The sequence below is a fragment of the Cannabis sativa genome, chromosome X (assembly GCF_029168945.1).
Source record: "Cannabis sativa cultivar Pink pepper isolate KNU-18-1 chromosome X, ASM2916894v1, whole genome shotgun sequence".
Taxonomy (NCBI): Eukaryota; Viridiplantae; Streptophyta; class Magnoliopsida; order Rosales; family Cannabaceae; genus Cannabis; species Cannabis sativa.
This window is the reverse complement of record NC_083610.1, coordinates 22,170,603-22,186,477: the sequence shown is the minus strand read 5'-3', so window position 1 is coordinate 22,186,477 and position 15,875 is coordinate 22,170,603. Positions and strand designations below refer to the sequence as shown.

Genomic DNA, 15,875 nt, shown 5'->3' with positions numbered 1-15,875 from the left:
TAGGGACAATAACAACAATACCCATATCACATTGTGTAGAAATAACATAAGATCTTTTACAACAAGTAATCGAGAATAATATTCAATAATTATCCAAAATTGATACAATCAACCCCTAAAAAGAATATAAATTCAATCAATAGATTCCAAAACTCATACTTAATAACTTAAACAATGGTACAGCCATTTCTTCTTTTGTTAATTTCTGGCCTAGATTCTGTCATGCCTCTAGCATGAAGAAAAGTCTGACTCTTTCACCGAAATGGCGACTAAGCTATGTTAGTAAATGTAAAAATAATTGGTATTCAAATTGTAATTTATAATAAATAATCTGCTGGTATTCAATTTTGAATAAAATGTACCCGATTTCAAGTGCCAACAACTTGATGAGATTGTATCACGAAGTTGAAGTATCCAAACTATCTGCTGTCGAGACTTCTGCTACATCATCATCTTTCAAATAGAGCGGAATTCTTACGCCTAGCTCTCTGAGCTGGTCCACCAAACCATAAAGAAATTCAAAGGTCAGCGTAGACTGTGCATTCAGATCTTCTCTAACTTGTGGTTGAATCCTAAACCATTCTCCCAACATCTTGTGCACATGGGCACGAATCATTCGCCATGGCACAGGATACTGTTCGCATAGCTGCAAGTACTCCACCAATAGATCTGCCTGATCTAATTTTCCATCTACGAAGCTTTCTTCACTGCCTGCAACCCATTCTGCAGTTCGATATCCAGCAAAAACAGCTGGATTTTCAAGAAGAGTCTCAGCAGAAAGCACCCCTTCAACACCTGTCTCTGCCAAACACCTATGAACGTCATCCATGTGCCTTATGTTCCCATTTGCAAGGACGGGGATCCTGACCGATTCTTTAACAGCCTTGATTGAACTCCAGTTAGCTCTAATTTTCCTTCCATCTTTTTCATCTCTTGTTCGTCCATGGACGGCTAAAAGAGAGCAACCAGCTTCCTCTAGCATCCTAGCATAGTTAATTGTATCCTGTAAATTTGGAAAGAGGCGGATTTTGCATGACACGGGAACCTCAAGGTTGAGAGCCAACTTTTCTACTAAAGATTTCACAAGAGGAAGATTATCCATTAGAAAGGCCCCATAGTTCCCACGTTTAGCAATGCGTTGAGGACAACTGCACAAAAATTCATACACTTAAGAGATTAGTTCGAAAACCCATCAGCACGAAAACTTCTATAAAACGGTCCATAAGAATTTAAAATGACTTAGGCTACTACTTTTCTCGATATTCATTAATCGAAGAATAACTCATTAGCTTTCTCTAATCATAGAAAACCAAATACACCATAGCATTTCAATGATACAACAGCACAAATATGTAAACTAAGATAAGATAATCTTTCTTTAAAAATTAAGAGTATATTATAGAAATTGATTGACTTAAGTCATTCTTACCCCAAATTAATATCGACATAATCACAATACGGCTCCACTCTCTTTGCAGCTTCCAGTAAAATGTCTGGATCATTAGCACAAAATTGAACAAATAGCGGCCTGTCCTCCTGCAATCATGATAAGCACATATCAGGAAAATTTGCCAAATTAACAACTTGTCAAATTTGCAAAATAACCACATAGAATTAACACATTACAGCCATTATGGTCGCAAAGTGTAATTATTGGTCTCAAAAGGTGATTATTTTGCAAATAATTTTATTTGGAAAGTTATTTTAATAATACAATTTTAACTAACTATGATTTTTGCCCTGAACTTTTTAGGTTATTAAAAATTCTCTCAAACTATTGAATTGTTGGACTCAAGGACTTCTCTTCAATTTTATAACTATCGTGACAATTGTCCATGTTGTTAGTAAAATTTGACAAAAGTCCAAAAATTCAGGGGCCATGATTCAATACGTGTGAAAGATCAAGGAATAAAAATCCTAATTAGCCTAAAAAATTTCGAAAAAACTTTGTTTTTTTTTTTGGTATATTGGCATGGCACACACTAAGACTCTAATTCAAAGCTTATACTTCACAAAATAACAAAAACAAAAAGAACTGATCTTTCAGGTTATACATTTACTAAACCAATTAAGTTCATCAAAATCAGCTTGAATTTATCAAATAAAATCAAAAAGCTTGTCCAAAAGACTAAAAACAAAAGAAAATCCAAACCTTGCAAGTAGTAAACTCCAAATTTCGATATTTCTCAGTCTCAGTAAATATCCGAGAGTGCAACATAGGAGTATACGCAGCTTCAGCTCCGTACTTACGACAAAGCAAACGAAAAGGAAGTTCAGAATTATCCACCATTGGAGCAACAATCAGCTTAGGCCTACCGAGTCTCTTCCAGTGATCCCAAGCCCTCTCAATTCGCGATTCCCCTCCGTTTAGACTCCGGGAAGGAGATTCAGAGCAAAACGACGGCGTTTCCAGTGGCTGAACTCGTTTCTGTCCGTCGCAGCAAACAAGGTCGTCTAAGTCGGCGGAAGAAGAAGTAGTCGGATCCGATGAGTGGGAGAGAGGTAGAGCGAGTGTGGAAGCCATTGGAGAGTGTAGTGAGGTGGTCCGAGATCGAGGGAAGGAGGAGAAGAAGAGAAGAGAAGGAGTTGGGGTTTTGAGATTCATGAGAGGACAGAGTTTGAGTGGTGCGTGGGAATATCACCATTCCATTTGAGACAGTGTGTATGTGGGCCTTTTGTTGGGCTAGGCTTGTTTTTGGGCCTGGCCCACTTACAATCTCCACACTCCCTAAATTATATGACAAAATATTTTGTTTTTCAATTTTTTATTATAGTTATATTTATTATAATTAGTAAATTTTTTACAAAATATAAATTGTTTACAGTATTAAAAACAGTGCTACTAATTAGTAAATCTCCCAAGGTTTTACATTTTGCTTAGAAAGCCCTTTCAGGCTGTTTGCCTACACGTACTCAACTTCATAGTAAGCATGTTCCTGTGGGTTTACATTGTGTGTTGTGCAACTGTGGGGAAGAGTCAATATTCCATGTTTTGGTTCAATGCTCATTTGCTCATTCGTGTTGGCTCAGATCTGCGTTAGGTGTTGATCATTCTGCAGTAACCAATTTTTTTGATTGGTTTATGGAAGTATTGGCAGTAGGCAATATGGGGTTGGTTGAAGAAGCTGTCATGGTTGGTTGGGCAATTTGGAAGGCTCGAAATGATATGCTTTGAAATGGTAAAGGTTGTAGTGCTGCTGAGGTTGTTTGGCTGGCTCGAACCACTCTTCGACAATGGAAGTGTGCTCAGTCTAAGCGGCTGGACTCGGTCTCCCTGGCCTCTAATCGCACTGACACAAGAGACCACTGGTCCAAACCGCCTGCTGGACAGTTAAAAATTAATGTGGATGGGGCGGTTTTTGAAGATACAAATGAGATTGGTACTGGGTTTGTAGCACGCGGTTGTGATGGTCGAATAGTTGAGGCGTTTTCAACTATTTCTTCTGTCAGTTGCCGACCCGAGATTGCAGAAATTCTAAGTGTCAAAGAGGCACTTAGTTGGATAAAGAGGAATAACAAGTCAAATGTCATTTTAGAGACGGATTGCATTTTAGTTGTTCAAGCTATTCTTAGTTCGGTATCTATGCCTTCTATTTTTGGTCTATTTGTTCAAGATTGTCAATCTATTTTATCTTCTTTAAGTAGTGTTTCTATTGGTCATGTTAAACGGTCTGCTAACAAAGCCGCGCACTGTATGGCACGTGGTGCTTATTATTGGTCAGGTCGTCGTTTTACTGAGAGTGATGTTCCCCTTGCTCTTCAATCCATTGTTTTAGCAGATATTTCTGTCTAATAAAGTTTATTTTCATTCAAAAAAAAAAACAGTGTTACTAATATTCTAGTTTACTATTCGAGTTTAAAAATCTTTAAACCTAATTTTGGTATAATAAATTATTCAAAAAAATTTAAAAATTTACAAAAATATTGTAACTATGACGAACACCGCCATAAAAAATATTTTGGAAAAAAAATTTCCAACATGTATTTTCAGGCACGGAAATTGACTAAGAGATTGTTATAGAAGGTTGACGGTAGCACTCATCACGCCTCAAATTTCAATAGTTCATGTAATAATCCCTAGAAATTTACAAAATACACCTTAAAATTAATTTTTTTTTTCACATTTTTACGAATTTTATTTTTTACTTATATGTCTATAGATTTGTATTTTTTCAACATTATTTTCATGTCACCGCAACGTGAAAATAACGTGTAAACAAAATTTTTTTAAAAAGTAACTTAAAGATAATGATCTGTAATAAAAAAAAATCGAAAAAATATAAAAAATTAAAATTACGTAAAAAAAAATTGTTATTTTTGAATATTTCTTAAATGATCTCTTGAATGAAAGCTATGTTTGCCCAAATCCTCTCAACCCAAGAGGCTTCCCAATCTAATTTCCAAGAATCTTTTATTAGCATTAATCCATAAAAACAACAAACAATGTTGCAAACAATGTTGCTAGAAAATTATTTAAGAACTTAGGTGGGTTTGGTTGAAGGTAATGAAATAAAATAGAATGGAAAGGATATATTTTTCATTCTATTCCTTTGTTTAATTGTATTTTAAAGTATTAGAATTACATTCCAATGGAATGTTCTTTCTACCATTTTGATAGAATGAATATTTCATTTTATTAAATTTTTTATGCATTTTAAATTTTATTCCATTCTATTCCTATTATTATTCTAACGCCATCTTAATTAAATTTTATCTTTGCCTAGTTTTTAATTTTGTCCCAAGCCTTATAAAAAATAGAGACGGCTATCAAAGGATAAATACACATATATAAACTAAATTGAAGCAAAATAAATTTATTTATATTTGTTCTTCTTCTTCCTCTAGAAACTAAATTAGTTTTCACTTTTTTGCTTGCAACAAAGCCCAATTTCTCCCCAACTCTATCATTGCCATTAAAAATATCTCTCGACTAATAATGAAGGTAATACAATACAGTATAACCTTCATATTTTATATCAATTTTCATATAAGTCCATACTTGGAAGATAATGTAGTAATTCTGATATGAATTAAATGCATAATCAAGTTCCATGTAATTGGTGTGAGTGTGTGTTCGTGATTAAACTCCATTGAAACCTGGCCAGAGGAAAATTCTATAGAGCAACAATAATTAGATTCAGACCTTCATATACGAGTTGAGCCTAAAACCTTGATATTAATAAAACCAGCAACATTAAAAACAACTCAAGAACATAAACATGAGAAAGAATTTCTCACTCTGAATATGAAAATATACCACCACAAGGCCAAACCATAAACTGTCATATATAACAAGTTTTAAAAACCATAAACCATACTAAATCATAAAAGCAGTTTGTTTCATAGTAATAAAAACCATAAACATAAAAATAAAATGCATTCCATTCATAACAGCTATAAACAGATTTAAAAGCCACCACGAAGACGGAGAACAAGGTGAAGAGTAGACTCCTTCTGAATGTTGTAATCAGCCAAAGTCCTACCATCTTCCAACTGTTTACCAGCAAAAATCAACCTCTGCTGGTCTGGTGGGATACCCTCTTTGTCCTGAATTTTCGCCTTTACATTGTCTATGGTATCCGAACTTTCCACCTCCAAAGTTATGGTCTTTCCGGTCAAGGTCTTAACAAAGATCTGCATGCCACCCCTCAGACGCAACACGAGGTGAAGAGTAGACTCCTTCTGGATGTTGTAATCTGCAAGTGTCCTTCCATCCTCGAGTTGCTTACCGGCAAAGATAAGTCTTTGCTGGTCTGGTGGGATGCCCTCTTTGTCCTGAATTTTCGCCTTTACATTGTCTATTGTATCCGAGCTTTCTACCTCCAAAGTTATGGTCTTTCCAGTCAAGGTCTTCACAAAGATCTGCATGCCACCCCTCAGACGCAGCACCAAATGAAGGGTCGACTCCTTTTGGATGTTGTAATCAGCTAAAGTCCTGCCATCTTCCAATTGCTTACCGGCAAAGATAAGTCTCTGCTGGTCTGGTGGGATTCCTTCCTTGTCTTGAATTTTCGCCTTTACATTGTCAATTGTATCCGAGCTTTCTACCTCAAGGGTGATGGTCTTTCCTGTAAGGGTCTTCACAAATATTTGCATACCGCCACGAAGACGAAGCACGAGATGAAGTGTGGACTCCTTCTGAATGTTGTAATCAGCCAAAGTCCTTCCATCCTCGAGTTGCTTACCGGCAAAGATAAGTCTCTGCTGGTCTGGTGGGATACCTTCCTTATCTTGGATCTTAGCCTTGACATTGTCAATGGTATCAGAACTCTCAACCTCGAGAGTGATGGTCTTTCCTGTAAGGGTCTTCACAAATATTTGCATTCCACCCCTCAAACGCAGCACGAGGTGAAGGGTTGACTCCTTCTGAATATTGTAATCAGCCAAAGTCCTTCCATCTTCCAATTGCTTCCCAGCAAAAATCAACCTCTGTTGATCTGGGGGAATCCCCTCCTTGTCTTGGATCTTAGCCTTAACATTGTCTATGGTATCAGAACTCTCCACCTCAAGAGTGATGGTCTTACCAGTTAAGGTTTTCACAAAGATTTGCATCTAAAATTACACAATTAAAACAAAATCTCATCAGAATTTATCCCCCAAAAAAAATAATTTCAGACAAAACTTCTTTAGAATTTAAAAGAAAAAAAAAACAATCTTGCCTGATTAAATAATAAAACCCTAAAATTGTATGAAACCCAATATTATTGATACATTTCACAGATGAAAAAAGAAGTATAATTTTCCAAAAATTATTCGGTAAAATTTAAAAAATTAAATACAAACAGGTCGAGAATTAAATACTCTAACAAAATTCAAAGATACGATACAAGTTAAATTAGCAGATGAACAAAAAGTACATTACTTTTCAAAAATTATTCGGTAGATTTAAAAATAAGACGAAAATTGAAAACCCTAAAGAAGATTCAATTATATAAAAAACATATATATATAATTCCACAAAAAGAAGATTCAAAGATGCGAGTGCTCTATGATCAGAAGCAATTATGAACAAGGAAGCAAGAATTTGATTACCTTTAATGAGTGTATGAAGAGAAGGGATTAGGGTTCTTCTTGGGAATTTTGATATGAAGCAGAGATTATTGTGAGAATCGCTTAGAAAGTAGTAATGAATAGAAATGAAGGATAAGAGGGTATTTATATGGTGAGGGCAAAACGAAACCCATTGATTAGGATTTCCAATTCTATTACGCCACCTATTAACATGACGTGCCGTACACTCCACAGCTTCCACTTACACACAAAATTTGGAATATTAGGTTTGTTAAACGTTCTGCTAATCGAACCGCACATGTGATTGCACGTCAGCAGGGCCAGCCCTGGGCATAGGCGGTCTAGGCCTGTGCCTAGGGCCCACCTAGTCCAGGGGCCTAAAAAAAAATTTTGCTCTTTTAAAATTACACAATTTTTTTGCTAATTTTCAAAAATACCATTTTTTTTCTAAATAAGGGCCCAAAAAATAATTTTTACCCTATAGCCCACTATATTTCAGGGCCGGCCCTGCACGTCAGTCTTGATTATTTGCTGATCGTATGTTCATGAAGGATGATATCCCTTCGGAACTTAAAGTTGTACTTTTGAGCGATTGCTCATGAGTTAATGAAGTTTATCTTTATTCAAAAAAAAAAAAAAAGCTATGGACCCACCCACCCAAACTTAGACTCGGACTAGGACCGTGACCCGGATGTTGACCTAGGACTTGGCCGGTTTTGCGGTCTAAAGTCGGGTCTGTGTTCTCTTTTGATCTGGATATGATTCAATCTCTATCTAGATTTGGGTTTGGATTCGGTTTGATCCTGTCTTGTTTTGGATATGAGTGTGTGAATGGTGTGAGTTTAGACTATTTTTTCAAACCAAACTGCATGTGCTGATTTTGTAATTTTTCAACCCGTAATTACACTGCAAGACTTTAAAACTAGAAAAATACGATACGGTTATGCAGTGTGATAAAATTGTGGTTTAATAAACACGTCTTTTTTATATATAAAGAGCTTAATCTTAAATTTTACTCAAGGCCCCAAAAAAACTCAAGTTCCAAAATACTATGGTTGGCCTTGAGTTCATGTCGTGGTATATAGTAGAATGCTAAAGTATTTTTTTAAAAAAAAGAAAAGAAAAAAATTTTAGAAAATATTAGTTGAACACGGTCAAATTTTTAAAATGACAAAAAATTATATTTTACTCCTACTTTGAAAGAGCATTATTATTTAATACCAGTGGTGTCCAACACTTTTTATAGACAACATTTAAAGATTGGTTAACGATATTTCCTAAAATTATTTTTAGTGTCTTTTAGCAATTCTCTTTCAAAAATACAATTCAAAAACTAAATATTGAAAAGACATTCAAACATTGTCGGTCTTTCGAAGACTACCAATTAATTAATACGGAATTGACCTCATTGCTTGCCTGTGTTTGGTTATTGCTTTGTTTTTAGGAGATTTTACACCACATACTGAATTTTCAAATTTTTTACTTTTTACTATAAGGTGGAATTTTTTTTAAACAAATATTGTGTATTGTGTTAAGTTTTCACGGTTATTTCACGGTTGGTTTTTGTTGTTCCACTGTTGTTTTAATTGTTCTGTTTCGTTGTTTTACGGTTATTTTATAAAAAGATAGTATTTTGTAAAAAATTCTATGTTAGTAAAATTGTAAAGTTTTACCTAAAATCCAGTATTTTTGTAAAAACTCTTTGTTTCTATTCAAGATAACCATATAATTCTTACTGGGCTTGGGCTTGGCCCATTATGAGATTTAGGATTTCATTATCTAGACGATTATTATGATTAGTACTTTATTTTCAAAAGAAAAAGTATAGTTTCACTTTGGAAAAAACAATGTCTGAGAGGAAGAATTTAGTGGTGCGTGGGAATATCACGATTCGATTTAAGAGTGTGCGTGGGCCTTTTGTTTGTCTGGGCTTTTACTGTCAGGCCCATTTAGATACGTGAAATTGGGTCATTTCGGTGAGGAAATTATATTGTATATTCATTTTACTTATTTCTTTTACTTTTTACTTTTATTTTTATATTCTGTAAGATATACTCACTTTTATAGATGATACATTTATTATACTCTTTAAGTTAATGTAAATTATGTGTTAAATATAAGTGGAAAATGAGAGTATATTGGGCAACCCACTTACAAAAGTTGGTACATTTTAATAAAACTAGGTGAATGTACGTGCCGAGCCACGTATTGCTAGTTTTATTTAAGATTTTGGTCTTTTTAAGATTTTGAATGTATTTTATTTTTAAAGATTACAAATTTTTAGTTTGAAAAAATTAAATATTTATATTTGAAATATTATTTAATAATGTATTAAAAATAATATTAGTGTAATTATAAAATTGTAAATAAATTTATTATTGGAGTAGTAGATTATTCTATTTAGTTCTTTTTTTAACATAGCATTGTAATGTAAGTTTATATCTATAAATATTCTGTAAAGTGTTAATATTATATGAACATCTCCATTTATAAAGCTAAAAAGTGGGTCAATGACAGAAGTAGTATATCTGCAATTAGGGGTGGGCATCCGATCCAATCCAACCTTTTTTTCCTCATCCGATCCAATCCAATTAGTAATTGGATTTGGAAAATTATCATCCGATCCAATCCAATTAGACCTCAAGATCCAATCCAATCCAATCCATTTACTAATTGGATTGGATCGATTTTTTAATTGGATATCCAATTACACACCTAAATTTCAATATTAGCTTAAAAATATAAAGAAAAATACGTAAAAAACTAAGTATATCTTTTTATTAAGTTTAATACTTCATAAATATACTATTCTTACAAGTGTATTGTAGCTAAAAGTTTTAAATAATTAAAACAATAACATTTCTAAGTAATAAAATAAAACAAAACATCATGAAAATAAATACACTAAACAATCAAGTGTTACAAATTCAACATACAAAAAAAAAATCTAATAAATATTTATTATATTTTTCAATATTTTTTATTATATAAATAATTTTTTAATATATATAAATGTAATTGGATTGGATCGGTTTTTAATTGGATCTTGAGATTGACATCCAATAACCGATCCAATCCAATTAGAATCCAACTTTTAGCATCCAATCCAATCCAATTGTAATTGGATATCCAACTTTTTGTAATTGGATTGGATTTGATCGGTTCGGTTCAATTGGATTGGATTGGATGATGCCCACCCCTATCTGCAATCACACAAAGATAGAAGTGGTATTTCTACTTCCTATGCTTATCTAGAGAAAACATTAGATAACGTGAGGTTAACTTTAATATATAAATATTTTTCTTTTTTAAAAAATAAAAAAAAAATATTAATATTCTCCCAAAATAGGTTTGTTAGAGATATGTGGCTAAGATGATTTTTTTAATTTAAAAAGAGATTATTAATATTTAAAAGATTGTTTAATTTTTTGGTTTAATTATTGGGTTTATTTGTTAACGGGAGATTAAACCTAATCGTTAAATTTAACAGAATATTCTTTTATTTATAAGTATATTCTGTTAAACCAAGAATTGCGGTTAAATAGGCACTTTTAATATATAAAGATATAATATGATGGTATTTTTAATTAATGGATACAAAAAATATATATATATATTCTTCAACTTATCTCAATTTTCTTTGAGTTGTTCTTTCCAGCAATATCCCTTTTTCTAGGAGTCGAAATTAAATTAGAAGAATTTACAGAACTTTTAATTTTTTTTACTTAAATATAGTAGCTTTAAGTGTGGCTATTTTTATGATATTTTTTTATATTTTAAACTTATTTTATGATATTTATCATCCCATGTATATATACATTTAGGGTGTGTTTGGAAATAACTGTGTAATTATTAAGTAGAGTAATTATTAGGGTGGTAATTACACAATTTAGTAATTACACTCAAGGTGTGTTTAGATATGAGGTGGTAATTACATACAAATTTTTAATATCTTGTTTGACAAAATAGTTAGTAATTACATGGGAAAAAAATATTTTTTAGTAGCTAATGTTTAATATGGAAAGTTTTTAATAATTACACAGTGTAATTACATTCAATTCAAATGGGGGTCATGACAATTGGAGAGTAGAGTGTAATTGAAACTCCTAAATTACTTCCAATTCAGATAAATATGCCAAATTGTATAATTACCTCTAATTACACACAAATCCATTTATATTGTGGCTTTTCAAACGCACCCTTAATTTTCAAAACTTATATTTATTCTTAGATAAATCAATTTTAGAAAAATAAAAAATTTGACTTCTTCTCCTCTCTCAAACTCCACCTCCATCACCCCTCAACAACTCCACCTATCAATCTTCATTCACCAACTCTACATCCAACAAACAATAATTGGCAATCCACTCATTCAGCACGATCGGTCATAATGGAACTCAATAAAGACCCCTTATCAAGAAACTTATTTTTTCATCATGAAACTAGTTTTGATTATATAAAAGTAAAATTTATATAAGAGTTTTTAAGTTTCTTACCAATCCGGCGACGATCGGTCAAGGCGAAACTCACTAAAGTTTCTTCATCAAGAAACTGATTTTTTCATTAAGAAATTATTTTGATTATATTGAAATAAAATTTATATAAAACTTTTTATAGTGTGTATGGGTGAGGACTGACACCGGACCAACACACTCGTGCTGTGCTGGTGCCCGACCGACCGTGCTGAGTTGAGTTGCCATTTGATTTTATGTCACTTTATTTTTAAATTATTTAATAAAATATAGATTTATTTTTTTGTATTTTTTAATGTTTTAATCAAAAGAATCAATAAATGCAATCAGTCAATTATCCGTTTTTATCTGTTATAACCTAATGTTACTCCCACGATCTCATTTACAATTTCTAGCGTTTTATTTTTTGATTGACTTCTCTTAGTAAGTCGTATACGAACAACATAAGAAGATATATCTTCTATATGAAAAAAAATCTCTTAGAGTAATTATTTTGGAGTGTAATATATGGATATCATTTGGTGCATAATAATTTGTATATGGTGGCTATTTTATTTTTGGAACATCATGGTTGATAGACTGTCGTGTACACTTTGAGTAGAGCTGCAAAACATCTTAAAGAAAGCGACATAGTATGTGACTTAGTCAGATTATCACTGCACATGAGCGAAGATTGACACATCGTACCAACACATGCGCGCTGGTGTCCGACCAACTGTGCCAATAATTGGCGTTTGATGTGGTGTCACTTTATTTTACTAAAAAATTATTTAATAAAACAAGAGATATATTTTATTTTTATTTGATTAATTTTATAATGTTTTAATTAAATGAAAAAATAAATGCAATCAGTCAATTGTTCGCTTTATCTGTCGTGATCCACCGTTATCCCATTTACGATTCTTACTGCTATATTTACTAATCGATCAGAGTAATTATTTTGGGGTGTAAAATTATTTATCCGTATACTCGTTCCAATTTATTTTCTTCGTTTTACACTCGACTTTATGTTAAATAAAAAAAAAAAAAACTAAACATACAACTTTGGAGGAAATATAGTACAAATGATAGCACAAAATCAGATTTCAAATGTATTTAAATATTGTATAAATCAAGGACAAAGTATGTATTTTTGTAATAATTTGTCAATAAAATAGTCTTTGCAAGTAAGTGTACATGATCAACTTTGTCAGAGAATTTGCATTCAAATATAGAAACCCTAAAACTATGAATGTAAAATTAAGATTCAATTCAAAGGGTTGACATGTGTGTGATATAATTGAAAATTATTTATAAAATCTCGTGTACAAATTTGGTGTCACAGCCCAATAATTCATTAAAATATACTATACTATACTCATTTAGAATATGAAATTTACTTTATTCCAGAAGCTTAAATTAATCTATAATAATTGCTTTTTATATATATATGTACTCATACATTATTCAAATAATATAATACACATAGGTTTGACCAGATTTGGAATACTTAAAAAATGATACTAATTTGATTTGATTTAGTTTACAATAATTCAAAGGTGTTTATTGAACTTTTTTGTTCTTTTCTTTATAACACTGACATGGTATCTTTCTTTTTTTCCTTTTTTTTTTCTAACATTACAAATAAGTAATAAAAGTAATTATTTATAATTTGGTATTTACTAAATTAATTTCAAATCTTGTAAGTAAAATTGGTCCATAAAGCATTTGTTTGTTACCATGTTATAATCATCACTAAAAAGAAGTCCACTAATCTTTTGGTGAACTTCAAAGGGCAAAACCCATTTATTGATTGTAAAATTTAAAATAATTTTTTCTATGAAAAGATTAAAATATTTATTTTCAATAAACACTATAATGAGTGTAAAAGAAAATTATGTAAGTATGTATTTTATTAACTACTTTTAACAATTTTTCTAGATTTATAGCTCTTTTCTAAAATAAGTGTCAAATGGTCATATATCCTATATGACTTTTTTTCATAACTTTCAAACTTTTTTTCTCATAGGAAAATTTAGTTAAGCCATAATATAAATCATGACTTATTTTCTAAATAAAAATCCCTACAAAAGTTATTTTCTATATTAATAACTTTCAATTTGATAGGGGGAAAAATAGTATTACAACAATAAATAAACAAAAAAATAATTTTTGTATATATATTATAATTTTCGATTGTAAATAAATATTTAAGTTTAATTTTTAGCTGTAATGATACTTAAATTATAATGGAATTGTAAGTAAATGATAGTTAAGTGTTAAATAAATTATTACGTAGTAATTTTTAATTAATCTAAATTATTAAATTTTTATTTTTTATAAAAAAAAATTAATTTAAATATATTTAATAAGAAGTGACATATAGATAATTAATTGATATTAAATAGTTAAGTAACTATAAAGTTCAAAAATATATAACTTAGATTTTGTTACGGTTAAAAAATAAATTTAAATATTTATTTATTACTAAAAATTTAAATTTAAATATTTTTTTTTTGTTAAAAAACCAAATAAAATGTAACACTAGCATATTGATATTGAGAAATATTAATTTTAAAATGCCAAAATAGTAAAAAAAAAAAAAAAAAAAAAACCTAGAATTTATCATGTTACCAGCTTTTGTGGGTTAACATATTACAATCATCACATACAAAAAGTCCACTCAACGATTGGACAAGTCCAAAGGCCAAAACCCATTTGTAATTTTTCAAAGAAAAAAAAAAACCCAATTTAGTGTTAAAAAAAGAAAAAAAAATTAAATTGGTTAAAAAAAGAAGGTGAAAACAAAAATTTGCAGGTTGTGATTCAGAGAAGCACAGCATCTTATCTTACTGCATTTGGGGACAAATTCATGCAATTGCCACTTTCACATGCAATTTCATTTCAAGTACAAACAAACAAAATTCCATATTCATATCTATACAAACAAACAAACAAACCTCACTACCTAAAAATTCAACCCAAACCAAAAAATAAAAACTTAATTTAATAAAAACCCATTTCTCAATAAAGATAAATATTCAACCATAGATCAAGTCAAAACTTGATAATAGCTCCAAGACTTTTAAGTGGGTCAAGGTGACAAAAACAAGACACCATAAATTTTGAAACAACAATAAGAAAAGAAAAAGGAAATTTCCCTTCTTTGGTTATTTAATTTCAGTAAATTCAATAAAAGTTTCAATATTTTTGACCTTTTTTTTGAATAGCATTGATATGAAATATTAAAGTATTTAGTATTTATGAGATGACACTATATAATTAATTAGTTATTTATTTATTTAATAAAATTAAAATATTTATATTTTTGAGCAAAAAATATTTATAATTTCTTATGTGAATAATTTAATTAAATTAGCACTTAAAGAGAGATTATTTTTATTGATAGGAGAGAAATTTGTAAAAAAAATCAATAAATTTTTTATTTTGTTTGTAATATGTAAGTGAGTAGTTTGTTGTATTGGTTTATGAATGCTCGTTTGTGTAGTATTTGCTTCATTTTGATTAATAAAATCTTCTCCTTTAATTAAAAAGAAAAAAAAAGTGTAATACGATATTAAATTACACCAATATTAATATTACATTTTATAAAATTATTAGACACCATAAATGCCCGTTAGCATTTCTAAATATTTTTTTTTTTCTGTCACACATATTCTAATAATTTTATAGTGTGTAGTCAATTTAAAAGTGTAAATGTGGTAGATATATACAATTATGTGAATGAATAATGAAAAAATAAATCTCTTCCATAATTAATGATGAAATTTTGGGACCAAATTATGAATAGTATGTTTGACGTTATGGCAATGGCAAAATTTAGCAAAAGAACAAATTTTTATGAACAAAAAATAAAAGGGGTCCCATTTACACACAAAATTTATCAATTCATACACCCACCCATTTTGACTTTTTTCATTTATTTTCAATCTTAGCAACAAAGCTTTATTCTTTTTTTATTTTATTTCATTTGACAGGCCAACTATAGTCTATACATATAATAATGTCTTCTTTATATTCCAGCCAAACTATTGTCACATTCCACTAAATTATATCAATAATTACTAACAATATTTTTATTAATATCTAGATAAATAACCTATCTTTTCAAAAAATCAAATTATACACGTAGTTCAAGTCAAAATTTTAAATATACTTTTTGGTAATATACAAAATTAATTTGAATATTATTATTATGTTCATTGAATGAGTTAGCCATCCCACTTGCAACTACACAAAATAAAAACCTAATTTTTTTTTTTTTTATTTTATTATTTATTTTTATAATGGTCAACCGTTACAAACACGACATGTTGGTCCACTTCTTTACAATTCTTTGACTCAGTCCCTTTCACTTCTTTAAATTTTTTCTTTTAAAATAAAATTTAAAAA

At 30.3% G+C, this 15,875-nt stretch overlaps 2 protein-coding genes across 2 annotated transcripts; both read right to left on the bottom strand.

Moving 5' to 3' along the window:
* Positions 1–9: 9 nt before the first annotated feature.
* LOC115702719 (uncharacterized) lies at positions 10–2,663 on the bottom strand. Its single transcript, XM_030630146.2, has 3 exons — positions 2,153–2,663; positions 1,430–1,536; positions 10–1,148 (listed from the first exon to the last, which is right to left on the bottom strand). Exons 1-3 carry the CDS (start codon positions 2,603–2,605, stop codon positions 398–400), a joined length of 1,311 nt encoding a protein of 436 aa, XP_030486006.2. The 5' UTR covers positions 2,606–2,663; the 3' UTR covers positions 10–397.
* A 2,487-nt stretch (positions 2,664–5,150) lies between these two features.
* Positions 5,151–7,331, bottom strand: LOC115702720 (polyubiquitin). The gene is made up of 2 exons (XM_030630147.2): positions 7,033–7,331; positions 5,151–6,552 (listed from the first exon to the last, which is right to left on the bottom strand). The coding sequence occupies exon 2, from the start codon at positions 6,550–6,552 to the stop codon at positions 5,407–5,409; it is 1,146 nt and encodes a 381-aa protein (XP_030486007.1). The 5' UTR covers positions 7,033–7,331; the 3' UTR covers positions 5,151–5,406.
* Between the last annotated feature and the right edge of the window lie 8,544 nt (positions 7,332–15,875).